The 18,615-nt window shown below is 40.3% G+C and overlaps 1 protein-coding gene across 3 annotated transcripts in view; it reads left to right on the top strand.

The window, feature by feature from the left end:
- LOC139936485 (uncharacterized) overlaps nt 1-17,838 on the top strand; it is a 65,111-nt gene extending 47,273 nt beyond the window's left edge. The window contains exons 1-2 of one of the 3 annotated variants that reach the window (XM_071931314.1): nt 11,078-11,352; nt 13,554-17,838. In XM_071931314.1, coding sequence (XP_071787415.1) covers nt 13,590-14,375 — 786 coding nt within the window. In that variant the 5' untranslated portion in view covers nt 11,078-11,352; nt 13,554-13,589 and the 3' untranslated portion in view covers nt 14,376-17,838. Of the gene's footprint in view, nt 1-11,077; nt 11,353-13,165; nt 13,235-13,553 lie in introns of those variants that run through there. The other 2 variants (XM_071931313.1, XM_071931315.1) reach the window with 2 other exon arrangements.
- Nucleotides 17,839-18,615: the final 777 nt, after the last annotated feature.

Raw genomic sequence — 18,615 nt, 5'->3', positions numbered from 1 at the left:
CTTGCTCTATGTTCCCAATTAAGACAATCTTTAAGAGTAAAGATTGTAACTGCATGAAGTATTAGTATTAGGAACATCTTGACAATTCCCATCATAGATGTAGTTAAATTTGCATCGGAGATATACCAAATAATTAATCTCTTTTCGAAACTACGACTTTGGCTGCAAGTTGGTTTCCGGCTTTGGCTCCGTTAGTTTTAAAACTTGCCCCTTTTGTACAGGGCATCAAACATAATATACGTGGAGCCAAAGCCATAGCAGCAACCACTTCGAAAAGGCCTATATATATGGGATCGCAATCCGGATTTGATTGATTCCCTCCTTGTCCATTTTTAAAATGAGACAAAGATTGAAGTCTTTAGTTTAAGTTTCAAAAATCAATCACAGATTCATGAAACTGTTAATTAGTAAACGGATATTGGACACAGGTTGTCTGGTGTAAATTATAATAATGCTTTTGGTGTGTTGATTAGAGAATTGTTAACCATCAACTGCTCAACTTGAAACTGTCATTCATCAAAAGCAATGTAAAAGCGATAACCCCCAAGTCTTCGTGGCAAATTGTTCTTAAAGTTTACTGATGTCGAAATGACTGCTTCTGTATCAATAAACAATGCACTTGTGTGATGGTCAAACCATGGTCAAACCATACACTGTTTGTTCTCACGCATTATTTGCTTGTCACTTAGCACCTAATCAAAGATCATCATGGACTACATCCTTGCATTGTGAAGAGAAAAAAAAACACACGTCTGTGGAGAGGCAAAAAAAAGCAAAGCCCACAAGCCAACATTGGTATGCACACAAACTACACGTGTTAGTAATAATTACGTCAATCAAAAATACACAAGAACGTGTTATAAACCAACACCTCAGCGGAAACTATATAATTCACCCTATGATAACTTGATAACATGTCATGCAGCAAATACTTGATTATTTGCAAATCAATCCCAAACCTGTCCTTATAAATAACCAAATTCCTTTCGTAATTGCGAAATATAGAGAAGAAAAAAAAAACTAGCCGAAATAATGGAGGTTAACTATGTAGTTGATGTCTTTTCAGCTGTTGTTCGTTATAATTATGAAAATAAAAGAGTGGGAAAGACCGTGAAATTGGCGCGAAGTTATTTTTCTTTTACCCGCCACACGCGATGATTGACAGTTTGTATAGAAAGCACGTGACCTTCATTCTTTTCCGTTATTCTTGAAAGACTTGTTTGATTGAGTCTCGTGATGATTTGTATTATAAACCTTTGTTTTAAAGGGTTCGTGCATAGTTTGTTTAAAATAAAATATTTTTTGTTTTTAAAGTTTGACTTCATTCAAACTTGTCACTCTTCAATAAGTTCAAGTAAGTAAATGCAATTTTCGAGAAATCTGCAATAATTTCTGGCGTGTTGCATGAAAAAAGGGCTGCATTGCGATTGGACACAATGATTAATTAATTTATTAATTATTATTTTGATTGTTATATATTTATTTGATGTAGGTGGCCTACGTTCGGAGTTAACAATGTTTTTAAAATGTTGAGTTTCTTTTTTTTTAAATTGCGGATGGTTGGATCAAAGACAATAACTGACAAACAGAAATTGATTTTCGCTTAAAGGGAATGTTTTAAAAACACACAGAACAGTTTTTTTTTAAACATATAAGGCCACTTATGCATGTTGACTGTCAGCAATAAGCCAATGCTATCGTAAATTGCAATACACACTAATTAAGGGGGTCAACCGTTTCTGCCAAAGTCAACAAAATAACCTCCTTTAAAAAACACATGTTCAACCCTTTCATTCAATACCTGTTTATGATATTCATTTCATAAATTTATGAAGTGGAGAGACAGGTAAACCATTAAGTTTATCCCCCCCTCCTTTTTTTGGGGGGGGGGGGAGGCAGATTTTAAACTTTATTACCTTACGGTGATTTTATCCACTCCCATAAAGAATGGATAACCCTACCATGTGGTAGGGTCTTCATTATTAATTTGCCTGGTACTAGCTTCCGTGGCCGGACTTGATTCATTAGCAAGGACCAGGCCGGTTGAAAACATCTCTTGTACGGCATCCGCTGCCGGAAGAAGGGAAGAACTGAGCTTTTTCTATTCGTCGAAATACCATCATGGGGAAGTGATTGATTTTGTTGACCCAAATAAGTGACGAACTCTGTAGGAACTTCAACGAGGTTATTTCTCTTTGCTTAAAGGCAGTGGACACTATTGGTAATTGTCAAAGACTATCCTTCACAGTTGGTGTATCTCAACATATGCATAAAATAACTAACCTGTGAAAATTTTAGCTCAATCGGTCATCGAACTTGCGAGATAATAATGAAAGAAAAAACACCCCTGTCACACGAAGTTGTGTGCGTTTAGATGGTTGATTTCGAGACCTCAAGTTCTAAATCTGAGGTCTCGAAATCAAATTCGTGAAAAAATTACTTCTTTCTCTGAAACTATAGCACTTCAGAGGGAGCCGTTTCTCGCAATGTTTTATACCATCAGCCCCTCCACATTACTCGTCACCGAGAAAGGTTTTAAGTTAACAATTATTTTGAGTCATTACCAATAGTGTTCACTGCCTTTAAGATGGAAAACCCATTTTCTAAATCGTATATTTTCTAGAAAGAGAAACTCCAAATGTAGAAACAATTGCGTGAACTCCAGTTCTGGGGTTTTCTTTGCAATTTCAACACAAAACTCACACTGGTTCAGAATTTGAGGTCTTGAAATCAACTATCTTAAAGCACACAACTTCGTGTGACAAGTGCATTTTTTCTTTCATTGTTATCTCGCAACTTCAACGACCAATGAGCTCAAATTTTCACAGGTTTGTTATTTTATGCATATGTTGAGATACACCAAGTGAGAAGATTGGTCTTTGACAATGATCAACAGTGTCCAGTGTCTTTTAGTACTAGAAATTCAACTGAAAAATTGTGAAAATTAAGTAGAATGTCTGTAGAAAGAAAAACAGTGAAATCTGGAATGTCTTTAAATGAAAAAAGTAAGACTGAAACGGACCAGAATGAAAAACGAAATCATGCTTCCAGGAAAAAGAAATTTAATTGCAAGAACACAGTGAGGTCGAATTAGGAAACAAATCCTTGAATTTTATTCGTTTTGATTCAACTTAATAAATTGTTTCTGACTCTTGCCAGGAAACCCATTAACCAGGAAAACACATGGTTCATAAAAATAATGAGGTTATCCGGTTTTAGTGAATATTGAACTTAAAAAATGTATCGCATAATTTGGTTGATTTTTACTTTTACTTTTTGACTGCAACATAGATACCAAAATCTTCAACTGCAATTTTGTTTTTACTTTGACGTTGAGCCCCCATAGACGGAAATATTTGTCTACGTGACTGGTATTGATATGAACTTTTATAATCAGACACAGCTTTCAAAACTAAAGTTTGATTCGATGTTTTCCTGTACTCCCTTTTCTCTCTCCAATAGTTTTGTTCATGGGTAACGAATTTGTACAATTACTGTCTGAAGACACTCAATCAGAGTTTAATCCTCGATCAATCATCGTTCTTACATTCTCTAAAAACATGGTCTTGTTTGAATCTTGCTTTGGCAATATTGTCAACCTGCAAAAGGATAAAGGCATCGTTTAATTTCCCCACTGAACTGAAAAATTAATCAAGCCTTGCAGGGGGGGGGGGGAGGTATTATTTCTTTACTGCGGATATCTGCATGGGTTGAGTTCATTGTTTTCACGCCTGAGTTAGGTGCGTTCACTGGCCACTGTTTGGTCGGTTGCTTTTCACCATAAACAGGAAACCGAACCTTCAAAAATTTGAAGATACTTTCTTTTATCATTGTCCAATAAAATTAGAAATAATTGTTAGCGGATGATGCATGCGTGGTTTACCCCAAATAGATCTATTTACATAACTGATTAACATTGTTCCCGCAATTTACACGTGCAATCGGGGACCTTGGTACTCTTCCATATTTGTTTTAAATAGCGCCACCGTGCGACGGACTTTGTCTGCATTTGCAGGGCATGTCAACGTTGTTCGCACAATCACAGTGTGAAATTGGTTGGTGGAAATGATTTTTTGAAAGCATTCAGCTGAAGTAAAGGTAACATTGTTTTATTGTCATAACTGTTCTCCTCGATTCATCGAAACATTTTATAGTTTCTGTGTGATAATCGGTTTCTATATAAACGCCATACAGAGATGGATCATGGTGAGTTGGTAAGAGCATAAGAGAGAGAACCACCAAATCATCCCACCCACCCTCCCAACTATTACAGCTACAGGGGTGCTTTAGGGGTTACCAAGCCCCTCGGCATCTATATGCAGCTATCTCATACCCATAGCCATTATTTAACCGCAGTACCCGAAATCATACCATAATTGTGCAAGTAATCTCGCCGGTCTCCAAGTTCAGATTGTCCCCATTGACCCGCAACGTGTTACCCCGGGTGCTTCACGGGCTGTTGAGTAAAATCTTTAGTCACAAAATATTTCTTTCTTCTCTCGATGGGGCTTTTTTATCGATTGGAAATGAAGTAGGCTATATATATAATAATTGAAAACGTAAAAAAAAAAAAAAATGAAGAAGAAAAAAAAGAAAAAAAATCCCCGGAAATTGAATAGATTGGAGTTTCAACCCTAAAAAAGTGCATACTCAAGTTATTTGAGATCGTGTATGCACTGATGCAGCGCACATGCTACTAATGACTACCGACCATACACGCACCGCAGAAGTGCTGTATGCATTATGATGGTCTGACGTATAATATTAAAATATATTATATTTTTCTGTGGAAATTCACGTGTGATTTTCGTCAGGGACTTGGTTTTAAGTGATAAACAGAATTGTCGACATGAGTGAGATTCCTTATTGAAATCAGCGACTGGGAATATTTAGTATATTCGTGTCTTTTAACGTGAGTATGAATGCGTTTTTGTTGCCACTGTACTTTCTAGCTTGCTTTGAGTCATTGACGCTCTTCGAGTTTTGTGGGGAATTTTATTCGTCGCCTTTCTCCGACGGTGAAAACTAACTTACAAGATATGTACGTCATGAAACTGTTGGCAATTTTTGGAAGGCTGCTCTTTTAGTTTTGTGGGGGATTTTTTTTCGTCGCCTTTCTCCGACGATACAGACTAACTTATAAGATATGTACGTCATGAAACTGTTGGCAAATTGTTTTGTAATGTTACTCCCTTTGCTAATAAATTAGATGGCCACATTTTTGGTGACGGTTAAGTGCTTGTTATCCAGCACCTTTATTTATAGAGAGAAACTGTTGGATTGCAATTTGAAGTGCGACAGATTCTGTTTTCTATATTCTTTTTTAAATTTAATATGAACGAATCGTCTTGTATGCAGAGGACTGAAGTTCTACTTCAAATTAAATAGAAAAGGAACAAATGCTTTAACTTGTTTTGTTAGGATATTCAAACGTTCTCGAAGTTATTACAACAAGTTAAAACAACTCGGCCAGTTTTCATTCATTGAACAAATACTTTGTATGCCTTTAGTCCCATGACTGTAGTTAGGTGGTTACGAATTGTTGTAAATCTAAACCTAATTTTATTATTGGTGTTACCGCAAACCAAATATACATTAAATTTGTTCCCTGAATATATTATTGTAATCAATAATATATAAGTAGGGTAGATGGCCTCAGCTTTCGATTCAAACCGGACCTTCTTCAGAGGCATGAAACAGGTACAAACAAATACATATCCGTTTATAGAAAAAGAGAGGGGAAAGGGATTAAGGGAAGGATATAGAAAGAATCAGGAAAGTAACAGCCAATCAAAGTTTCTATTTCAGAAACAATTGGTGGCTATTGTAATCAATAATAGTTATATTTCGAATCCACACACGCCTCTATCCCCCTCCCCCCAAACAAGGCCCCCCACACCCACACAAGATGATCTCCCGCCCTTCTTCGCCGTAATAATGTGCTCCCAATTATAAATATTTTAATTATTATTGACACAGTTCGATAAAGCTGGGGTATTGTTATTTTTACCCTAGACGCGTGGGATGCTAAACAAATAATCAGCGCTCTGCGTTCTCGTCGGAATTAAAAAATCTTGTCTTTAATTTCGTAATGCAACGCAGTGAGACTCATTTTGTGTTTGCTGATTTGGCCGTGTGCACGTGCGCTGAGCGTGGGTTTGACTCGAGAACTGATGGTACACTGTATCTAGCTCTATGATTGTAATACAACGAGGGCTTACTCGTCATCATCAACAACTGGGCTCAATTTCATTGCTTAGCAGAAATGAGCAGGATACCAGGCAACATTGTGCATGGGACGATAGTGTAATAATCTGATTCTAGTAAGCATAATTTCGTTTTGGTGTTATTAGCTACTTGTTTGTGCTTAACCAACTCTGTGAAATTTGGCCTTAAACATTGTACAGCTATGGTACAGAGTACTCTTCACCAACGCTTTGTGGAAACGGAAAATGAGGTTACAAGATGTCCTCTCTTTGGAGGACAACAAGCCCCTTATCTTTTTATGTATGCTCCGATCACCATTAAAAGTTGATATCGCTTGCTCCACAGACAACTGTATTTGAAGACTGGTTTATAACTGTGTGTAATTGTGTTTTATAGTTTCGGCCATGACCCGAAACGAGGATTGGGAAATTGCAGAGCGGGTTTAAATCCGGAGAAGTATCACCTTGGTGTGAAGAAGAAGAAAAATGGTGATTTGAAATGGCGTCCGTTTGGGTTTTTCATGTCTTGTAATGAAATTTACAGGAAACAAATGCAATTAAGTATATATCTGCGGATGTCTGATCTGTTTAATCAATAGTATTGCATGGTTGAAACGCTCTGCCGGTATCAGCAGATCGGATGTGCAAGTTTGAAATCCGGTTACATGAGCTACTACTCTTCAAATGTAGGCCGCGTCTTCATGGGTTCATCTATCTGGTTATAATTATTGGTATCACTCAGATAGTATACGTTGCCAGCATATTGGGGCTCAACCAAACCATCTCTGTCAGCTTTCATCTGACAATTTGCTGAGACAATTTGTGGCTACACGGTATTGCAACTACGACTGATACACATTAATGAGCTTGAAACCTTGAACCTGTCTCAGTTGGTCTATCTGGCTTTATATCGTGTTGTCACATGTCATTATTGTCAATCTGTAGGCATATTATTATAGAAGACATTTCCTGGAGGTACATTTTTTTTCTTTCTCTATTGAAAATAAATCCTGAAATGAAAAATTGCAGTAGACAATCGATGATTGGGTGTTCTCGAAATGTAGGTTCGGGCCATCGTCTGAGTTGACGGTATGGGCTACGGCTATGGCCACATCGCTGCTGATACCCATTCTTCAATGCTGCTGTTCGATCAAAAGGGGTTTCCTTAGACTTGGCTTAGACTCTACAGCGTCTCTCGAAAGTGCTCACTCTGTGAGTTGTTTTCCAAATTTCGCCGGATGCGTTTTTACTTTAGCTAATAGTCCTACCCGTTTCCAATTACGTAGAAAGCTTCTTGTTTACGTCATCTAAAAACCTGAATCAAGAAAGATAGACATGGATTCACAAATCATCAACAGACACTCGATCTGCCGACATATTTGTATTTTTAAATGTTGATGGATTGTCTATATATACTCCTGTGTTAGTCTTGTCACGAGTCGTTACTCAGTGCAATGCTGTTTCCCCACGTTTAACACAACTCCACTAGCAACATTCGTAACTAAGTTAACACAATTTTATGCAGATGAATTTTAAAACTAATCCAGAATCAATGAAACTATTTTTGGGCCTTTAGATACCTTGGGACTATTGTGTGTTTACAACCATAGACTTGGTTCCAGTCGGGTCTCGTGCAAATCTAGTCAGTAACAGTGAGCTTTGTAACGAAAGCTGCGATGTTTATGCAAGGACTCGTAGAAAGTTTTGTCTTGTGACTTGTGTTAAGTCTAATTTACAACCACAAAACCTTCTCTTTTGCCAGTCGTCTTTCATTCTCCGTTTCTCTTAATCATTGATTTAAATTGATTGTTCACAAATCCATTAAGATCTGTCTGGTATGGGTTGATGAGTCATGCTTGGAATGATGGCAGAGTACCTTTTTATGAAATTCTTTTTGCTTTAGTTTAGGGAAATAGTTAGGCCATGTCTTACACCAGTGGCCTCAATTCCCAGTTAATTCCGTATAGTCTTTAGTTGTATTTTTATTACACGGTCAAGAGCAGAAGTAGATATTGATAGGGCAGATAGGGGAATCGTTTTCGGGAACGGTGCCTTTTGGAACTTGGCACATAGTCAGAGTATATCATGAGAAAGATAGTTGGCTATAGGGGGCGTTGCAGATTTGAGTTGTGAACAATTTCGGGGGAAAGCATTTTTTTTTTTTTTTTTTAATGGCCGCCATTTCTTGTTATTCTACCTGAGTATAGGTATAATAGCAAATCTGGGATGGCCCAAATGCAAGATGTCTTGCTCATGTCATACTCTGACTGTGCCAAATACCATTAATGTTTCATAAAATGCACATACATGTGTTCGATACCGTCCTTGCCCGGAGCTAGGGTCCATGACCCAATACCACCGAGGGGTAATTAAGGGTGATTTGACCGTGTTTCCACCGTACCCCCGAGTCCCCCCATCACGGGGCCATTCTCCTCCATTCGACACCTCTTCGATCCATTATCGATCGGCAATTTCCGACCCTTAGTGGGATTTAACACCGTGACAAAAAGAAACAAGATGTGTTTCAAACCGGCTCTCACTCTCAAAATTCAAGTGCAGCCGCGGGGGGGGGGGGGGGGGTTGTACACATTAACCCCCCTCATCCAATCCATCCATCTTAAGATGATCCTTTCTGGTGATGCAATTCTTACCCCGCCCCCTCCCCTAACAGTCTATGTTAAAAACACGCTACGCACTTTTCCGCATGCATTCCCCCACTATGTTTCTCTTGCAACGCTATTTCACCAAGTGGATCGATATTTTAATCTTTCTGATGAGAGAGCGAACAAGTGAAACGGGCACAAACCCCTCTCAGTGTTTGGAGGTTGTTGTTGTCCCTGGGTTTTGGGGAGTGATTGTCGAAGCCAGCAGCATAGAGAGAGAACCTTTTACCCGACTTGGGACTGGCGTTTATACAAAATCCACCCAGAAAGACACAACACTTTTGTTGGAGTAGCCTCGTCCCCATTGAAACAACCCTCCGCTTGTGAAGTGTACCAGAGCTTTTATACACTAGTCCTGAAACACTCTGATTTTGCCTTGTCTCTTGCTATTGTCCAGGCAGAGGCTGTAATGAGCCTATTTTTCAGCCGCCTAAAATGAATTCTAATGAAACACTTCCGTGTGGCTCTTTTGAGGTGATTGTCTACCTTCGTTTATAGGAGGAAGGTTCTTTGAGTGTTGTTTACAGCCTGCTTCTTTTGGGGTTTGTGTTTTTCTTGGGGAGGGGGGAAGCCACTAGCTTGGAGCGATGTTATTCTTGATGTGTGACATTCGCAGGATCCTTTTTTCACGGTTGGAGTGTATTATAATCATGTGGTGTGAGGGATGTGCCACATGCTGAATAGAGCACGATTGTTAAACTCGTCCATCTAGCCCTACTAGACTCGTCCACGTGTACATGTGCTAATAATTCAAGCAGTGAACCACAAGGGACTATTAATTAATACATAACAACAATTAAATCATTCATTCATTCAGAAACAGCAGTTACAAAACATATACACCAAAATTATACAACGATTACACAAGGCTGTATAGGCCTACACGGAGTAAAACCTGTTGACAGTACCCCAAATTCGAACTAAATCACAGTTGAGTGGATCTTATTTACTGCCAGCAAACCATACAAAGAAATAATCACATGTAATAAATTAATTTTTCTATTTTGTTACCTTATTCCTTAAACTATTTAGAAAAGCCTGTCTTGTTCCAGTTATATTTTGAACTTTCTTTTAAATATAAATTTAGGCATACGCATTTTTAAGGGTCATAAGTGAGTAATCGATAATAGCAGCAGCAGTCGTGCATTAACATGAACTAACCTATTTTACGCAACCCTCTCGTTGGGTTGCGAAATGATTAATTATAGGTCAATTGCGGTTTGTATAGGTGTACTTTGCCTTTAAAAAAAATAAGACTAAATGTAAATTTCCGTAAGATGTTGCATGAAATTAAGATGAAATGATTGGGAATGTGGAATTACATAAATCATCAGAAATGAAGTTGTTTCCTAAATGAAGATTGAAAACTTATGTCAGTGCTTGTTTCGATATGGCAAGGACACGCTACCGTACGTGATCCATGCCAAATCTGCAGTGCATTATTTCTGAGGCTGTCAACTTCTGGCGTGATTTGTTAACGGTGTACAACGACACACGGCATTTTTGTAAGAGATGCACGAGTTTTTTTTCCGAGGGAGGGTCATCATGGACGTAACAGCGACCCGTCAAAACCAACGGGGGAACCCGCTAGGCCATCCCGTCCAACCCGGGGCCATCCCTGCGGTTACGAACAGCGAGACGTGACCACTAACTTGACGATAGGGGGACGCTAGCTGCGTTCATCGGTAAACACCGGGTCCCACCAAACCCCATTCGCGTTTGTTTTTGATAAACTTGCAAAACGGAACACGATAAGACCGGAAATGTCTGATCCCGAGAGATTAGCGAGCAGCAAATCATTCGCCAGGGATGTTGACAGACCCTGTCCAAATAAGGCAAATCGTGGACTCGACCACTACCCGGAGGAGGGGTGTGCTTTTTATTGCTGAGGGGAAGCGCAGCGAAGTGTAATTACATGAAATATGTCTCAAGCATTAAAAAGATTGACCGACTTTGCCGTTTGTTTATTTGTAATACTACACTGCGAGGAATTTAGAATGTGATGAAATCCATCCGGTCTCTGCTGGAACCGAGGGCCACATTAGCCACTCCGGAAATGCAGGTGACAAGAGTAGAAACCACCTATGGTGTAATGGTGCTACCCAAAGAGTACGCCCCCTTACATTTACATATCAATACCCAAGTGCCTGCTTGCAGCTCGCTAGTGAAAGAATTCCGCCCAGCAGTAAATAAAGTCCTTCAGTGGAGACCGGAACAGCACGGAGAGCTTGGGCTGAAGTATCTAAATCTATCTGTGGCAGCACACCACGGCGAAAAAAAAAACTTCGCCAGTTCGTACTTCTCTCTCGTCGATAAACCAAACTGGAATATTCTACCCGGGCGATTTATACACTAAATGGAAAGCTACGCGTTGTTACTACCTGTTCCCTGCAAGGGTTTGTGTGGATTCTATATGCTCAGTGAGGAGATGTTATAACTGATGAATGGACAGTTAGGCAGTCCCTGCCTGTAGTCATCCAATTGTAAGTTTTTATTATCACTGGTCGGGGGTAGATAACGGGCACAGGAAGGCACTGTGTGCATAGGGAAGTTTGTGCTGCATGGGTACAACAGGCATACCCCATGCACCGTTGTAGCACACACATGCTTTGAAATTCTCCCAGCTCAATCTCAATAATGGTCCTGCTGTGTAAACTTTAGATATGCAGTTTTTGAAGTGAATGCACATCAGTTTTAAACCGTTGGTTTGAGCATGGAGGTAAAATATATACGGCTTACAAGATTGCCAGCGAAGTGCACAGCGTGTGCGCACTTCGATGGGATGGAAACTCCATGCATGAGCAATGCCTCTGAGATTGCAGTCTTTTTTAGTTCTCTCTTTTCTCAATGTGGAAATGAAATTTAACCCCCCTGCGTTTACAGTCGCTTGTGGTTTATCACTATCTGATCCCTCGGGCCTGCGCTATTTCAGGGATAGTCTGTATCATGAGGTAATTCTACCAGTGGAAACCTCCAGGCACTTTTCATGAAACATGGACGGAGGTGGTATATAAATGGGGGAAGAAAAAAAAATCTACGCTAGAGTTTGTGGGGAAATCTTTGTATGATTGTTACCTCATCAAAAGTAAACGCACTGGCTGATGTCTTTTACTGGGAGTGGGAATAAGAGTACAACGGCAAACATTATTCTGCCATTGATTATCAGAAACGGTTGGTTTTAAAATAATCTTTCTTACCGAACGGATTAAAGTTTGTTCCATCCATTTCCATGTGTGTGTGTTTTATAACAAGCAGAATTCGTGGAAACTTATAGTATGTAATAATCGAATAATCAGTAAACAAATACTTGGCAGAGTTAGTTGAACCATTTCTACCTCCATAGTTGAACTACACAACGTGTACTGCCCTCACTGAACGTGTTTTTGTAATAACAGTGTCCATAAATAAATGATTGCAATAGCATTTAAAAATCAGGGACATTTTACATGTCTATTTTATTTTGTAATAATGTTTTGGTTGTGGTTTTTCTCTTCTTCTTCTGGGAATTAATCAAATATATCACATGGCAGTTGTCTGTTTTACCCCGATGTTGTCACCGGTAGTTTGGGAACATGAAAGAGCTGTTAATTAATTTAGGGAATTTAAAAACCTTGCGAGTGCAAGCCTGTCACTTTTACAGCAGACTACACTGCACCATTTGGCTATACAATGGTTTATACAACGTCATCACAAGATTCCACTTGAATTGGACACACCAGTTATGAGAACCGTCTTGGATATTTTCCTTGCTGCGAAAACATTTAGCAGTGGATTTTGATCCCTGAAGAGTGTGCCATCCAACAAAGCAGACTCACAGACTACAGGGAAACTGTTTTCACAGACGTCGAAAATGCACAACAGACATTAGATCGGCATTATTGCTCTCCACTCCACCGATAGCTCAAGAGAGCCCCCCAAGATTCAATCATGAAGCCCGGCCGAGGTAAATGGCTCCTACACCGAGGGAGCTTCACTGGCAATGATGGTCAATTATACGTCACATGTGTTTCCTTTAATCAGTCGCCAGAGCTTTCCAATTCACTGCTTCCATCTCTGACTGAGTAAATTCCTTCCTAAATTAACTTGATATTATGGGAAGTCAATACCCTGAGCGGCCTCAGATTGTCCCCATTGAGAGGTGTCTATATCCGCATTTCCGCTCTGCCGTGTCCGGCTTTGAAAATGAGGATCATTTCCCAGTTCTTTATGAGACAGTTCCGAGTTTACTGGGTCCCTTCCTTTTCAGTGTATAAACAGAGCAGGCCGCGTGAACTTCACGTCATTAGCGCGCTGTAAGCTGTTTGTGACACTTCGCTCACCAGGACCAGTCCTTGATTGTGTTTTTGAAAAGTCAGCATGATAATGGTAACATTTAATACGTTTTGTAACCTTAGCAAACTACCTCAGCCTTGCGGTTTTGTCAGTCGCCATAAATCTCTGTCATTTTAACCCACTCTGGTGGGAGTATAAATTGTTACAGGAGTTGTCCGATTTGGGGTGCTGTCTTATCACCCATGCTAATGTGCGAATCCCCCTGGCGAGGTCGACGTAATCATTCACTGGGACCCCGCGAGCACAGATCAACTTAAACCTCATAATTTCCTCCCTTTTTTCTTCTTCTTCAGCGTGACTCTCTTGCCTTCTGACTGGTAAAATAAAATGTGTGTTTCTTCTTCTTTTTCAGAGTTTATGGAGCACCGGCTTGCCGCATGTTGCATCCATGGCACAGGATGGAAATGGCGTGATATCGCGGCAGCCCAGGTCTCTGACCAGGTCATTGCGGCAGTCTAGCGGCCGGCAGCCTATAGGCCAGCAGCCCCGAATCGTTGACTTTCCGGCCCTACAAAGCGCTCCTCCCGAGAGACGGGCGCCGGGGAACGAATACGTTTATGAACCAGGCAATGAGCTTCTCAACAATACAAGGAATAACAATGACAACCCAGCCCAGCCCCACTTGCTGTCGGGAAGTCATCATCACCGAAACAACAGATCAACTTTTATTGTCGTGTCGGACAACGGCAAGACCAAAGTTTTAAAATACGCCAAACGAGAAGTGAGTAGGACTAGCGAAGAAAGCGACTCGAGCGCCCAGACTACAACTCCTCTGCGCTGTTACGACAGCAATATCCCCATCGCTTGTCAAGCCTGCGGGAAATGTTGCTGCGACAAGTGCAGGACTAGAACAGATTTTCCTCAAACCTGGCTGTGCGGGAGGTACAAATGCTCAGCGGAGAACACGTTGGAATATTGCACCTGTCTATTCTGTGTGAAAGGATTATTTTACCATTTCGCGGACAGCAACCACGATGATTATTCGTGGGGTGACAAACCATGTTCATGCGGGGATAAGAAATGTTGTTTGCGATGGTCCATTATGGGTATGATCTCCCTGGTGTTGCCTTGTCTCTGGTGTTACCTGCCGGGGCGAGGGTGTATATCTTCCTGCAAACTCTGCTTCGCGAGGGACGGTTGCAAGTGCAAGGAATCGGAGTACGAGACTTTGTAGCATCATCCTCGTCGTCGTCGTCACCCTGGGCCGACTTCATTCTCAGCAAACTCACTAACATCATGTCCATTCGACACCACAACCGGCCGGCAGGGTGCCTAGTTTCACGCCGCAGGGCCGCGGTTACTGTACACCCCATGGAGTCAATGACATGCATCGCCACGTGGCCACTACGGCAGAATTTCCGCAACTCAAGGATATTATATCAGTGCGGTGGTTGTAGAAACAACTCTCCTGTTGCAGCAGCAGAAGCAGTCCGTCCAACGATTGCTACGTTGCCACGCAACCAAAGAAAGCTGCTACCATGGTATCTTCCAGAACACCAGGGATATATTGCATCCACCTTGGCAGGATTTCTCCGATGTAGACACCTCGTGTGGATGAGACCAAATCGGTAGCGATCTCAAGCCTTGAGAGAGAAATTGTACACACAATACCCCCACTGGTCAGTTGTAATTACCACCATGTAAATGACCGCCTCGTGGTGGGTGACCAGCGTTAGGATTGAATTATATTATTATTGATGGGAAACATGGTGCAATTTTGAACACTATACACCTAGATAGTGTGCTAAATATAATATGTATAAAATGTACGGTTAAAAAAAAGTAAGTAAAACCAATATGTCTTGTGTTCCTATAATAATAAGACAAACCGATTACAGGCCATGACGAAACGAATCTCACTTAACTTCCATGAATGAAAAAGGAAACATGAGGTCAAACTGAAAAACATGTGAATCACACGGGACCCCCTCAAACCACTTATGTCAAATTGACCTCGACCAAATTCCCGCGTTTTTTTGCAGCTTGCTTCACCATTACCAACCTCGTGTTAACAAACACTGAGTCAGGTTCAGTGTTTGTACAAAGTCTCGTCCCCACACACTACTATCTCGTATTTCATCATCATCTCTTTGCTCTGTATCTGAACTTCGGGCAAGGATGTTATCCCCTCGAATTACACTTTTTCAAATAAGGTGTCCACTCATAGGTCTATATTAACAATAAAATTAAAGTGAATCTATACACTTTGTATTTATACATGTACATACATATTCTATACATACAAGTGTATATATTCACTGGAATGACATGCGTGGAATATGCGTTAGGTCACGTGGTCGGTTTGTTATTAAAGTCATTGGGTTATGTTTTACAGTAGGACTGTCACAGTTTTTAAATATCATATGAACAAGTTGTATAACCTATGGTATTATATAATGCATATCTGATCGGATTGTTTATTGAAACCAGTTGTAAGAAAACACCAAGTTCTTATTATAAATAGAGAATTCCTCCCTGAGAATGCATTTATTGTAACTTATAGTTTATTGAAATCATGTCCGGACAGCATTCATCCCGTGAAAAACCAAGTTGTGAAAACAACCATTACATCAGGGTTTTTTTCCAGTATTGTACACAAGGTGATCGTGTTGCTCTATTCAATTGCAGCATATAACTAAACGCCTGTCGATGTGCTGGGTTTCCGGCGGATTTACATGAACACAATGCCTTGGGTTTCAATGGGTTTGCAAACGGTATTGAGTGCCAGTCAATATCCCATTCACAACAATTGAACACAAAAAAAAACGGGTTCAGCTGCAGTTCCGTGCGAAAGAGGTCTTTTTGCCTGGGGGTGAGGTAAGCTTGTCCTGTCGTTGGACCGTAAAGCGAGAGTCATTAGTGGTGTATAAAAACATGTGAAACCAACCAGTGTTTGGTTTTCACACTGTTTTTCTGCAAGTTTGAATTCACCCAAAGTCCCCAGATACACGGGCAGTACGAGGCTGCAATACCAAGTAATTCTTAGCTATTTTTTAAAATTTATTTATCAGCAACAGTTGGAAGAAAATCAGGGATTTTTGGTGCATGTTGGGGTTTTCTGCACTCTGCATGCATGCATGCGTGCACAATTCTGTGAGCATTATATGACAAGCAAGGGGGTACATGCAGCACTAAGCACGGCTATCAAACACAGTAGTGTGGGCGGCCGTAGTTGGGTTTTTGTTCGGCGTAGTCGCGGTGTTATTCAACACAGCCCTACCGACCGGGTATAAATTTCTCAAACGGAATAATAAAAATGTCCCCGGCAAAAAAAATCTTAAAAGGCACAGGTTTCTTTGTGCAGTTAAGGTTTTCATAGTCCTGTTAAATCAACCAGAAAACTCAAGCGACACCGTGCCGATTTCCCACCAGGGATTTTCACACATTTTCCCTCCCTTTTACCCCAGTTGATCCGACCGAACGTTTCCAGACAATGCAACCGAAAAGATTAAAAACAAATTCTGCTTATTTTGGTTTTCCATGCACGCGAATCCAATCCAATACTTTCAAGTCTCAGGCGGACATGTTTTGCTTGTATTAATATTCCTCAGACCGGCCCAGAAGTTTAATTCAGCAGAAAGATTATAAAAATTTAAATCCGTTTCAGAAAGGGTTTCGCCAATCTCCCCCGAAGAAAACCATTTTCACACAAAAGAACTTTCCAGGGATAACTGATCCTTCGTGCTGCATACTTGCCTCGATAAACCACGCAGGATAAACATATTTTAAATGCAAAAAGCTCCCTTTAATCCACTGTGTGGTATTTATAATCTGTGAAACGCCATAGTAGTTGAGAAAAGCTTTTAGCTGGAACTCGTGTTGTGTGAAAATTCCACTAGAGATGAACTCAAATCAATCAAGAAATGTTCGCGAAAAGTGTTTTTCAATTAACATAAAGACAACTGAGAGCATGTGGAACATTCTTCCACACCAACTCTGAGTTTTGTTTATCTCTTTAGATAGATTTTACACAGGAAGTTGTAAAGCCATAAACAAATTACAATGTGGTTCACACAATAAATTATAAGTTGCATTTAAATGCATTTAACAAATCAAACTTCTACACTGGCTTTCAAAAAACAAAACAAAATCGTTTAGCTCTAGGGGAGAAACGTGCCTTGCTTTAAACTCTGCGGTGTTGATGTGGAGTCCGGAAACATGGCGCTGTGAAACACCAACGCGCATGGTCAGTTGCGTCACCCCTTGTGTCGCCCCACCTAGGTAAATCATGACGGGATGTCCCCCTCGGTCTCGGACCCGTTGTTGAAGGATCAAATTAGAGACTCAGAAATGTCTGCCTTTGTTCTTGCATTTTGTTAACCCACCCTTGTTGTAGTTATGGTATCGTAAAATAGAAGGTGTTATATACAGAGGAAGTAGTAAGGATACCAAAATACCAATGTTCTGAAAATGATTAACCAATCCCAATCTTTTGCAAGTTGTTCTAGCTTCAAATACTAACACTCCCCATGCTTCAAATTCAAACTACATCGTTGTCATGTTCGAAAAAGGAGTTAAATTTAGTGTTAAGTTGTAATGGCATATTCAGATGAACATTTAAAGGAACACGTTGCCTTGGATCGGACGAGTTGGTCAAAACAAAAGCGTTTGTAACCGTTTTTTATAAAATGCATATGGTTGGAAAGATGTTTTAAAAGTAGAATACAATGATCCACACAAGTTTGCCTCGAAATTGCGTGGTTTTCCTTCTACTGTGCGAACTAACATGGTCGGCCATTTATGGGAGTCAAAATTTTGACCCCCATAAATGGCCGACGTGTTAGTCGACAAGGTAAAAGGAAAACCACGCAATTTCGAGGCATGTTTGTGTGGATCATTGTATTCTACTTTTACAACATCTTTCTACCCATATGCATTTTATAAAAAAACGGTTACAAACGCTTTTCAAAGACCAACTCGACCGATCCAAGGCAACGTGTTCCTTTAAGTTCCTCCCTGGTGTGTGCCTTGAAGACAGGATTAGAACGTCCAAACTGACATTTTGTTGCCCATCATACCTTCAAGGTGAACCAGAGTTTCATCTGAATATGTCCAGATATACAGACAACAATGTAGTTTTTGCATGGATTTGTCATGTCAGAGAAACACATGAATATGCACAAACAACATACATGTTGAATGCACACGTGTTTACTGCAGTCTTAAATTCAACTCTCATCTGAAACCAAACCCCTCTGCGTGTGTGTGTACACAGATGCTTCGAACAAGCATGGGAGTTATGGTACAAGGTGCGTATGTGATAGTCATCTGCATTTATTATTCAGTCAAAGGTCACCTGTATGTAAACGGTGATGGTCACCCAATATTTGCACTCTAACTTTTGGCGTTCAAGAGACAAATCCACATGTTGAAAAAAAAAAATGTTGGAACACGTTTTCACTCGGTTGAAATGA

This window comes from Asterias amurensis, chromosome 4 (genome assembly GCF_032118995.1).
Source record: "Asterias amurensis chromosome 4, ASM3211899v1".
NCBI lineage: Eukaryota > Metazoa > Echinodermata > Asteroidea > Forcipulatida > Asteriidae > Asterias > Asterias amurensis.
Note: the sequence above shows the minus strand (reverse complement) of the source record. Positions and strands in the feature narration are given on the sequence as shown.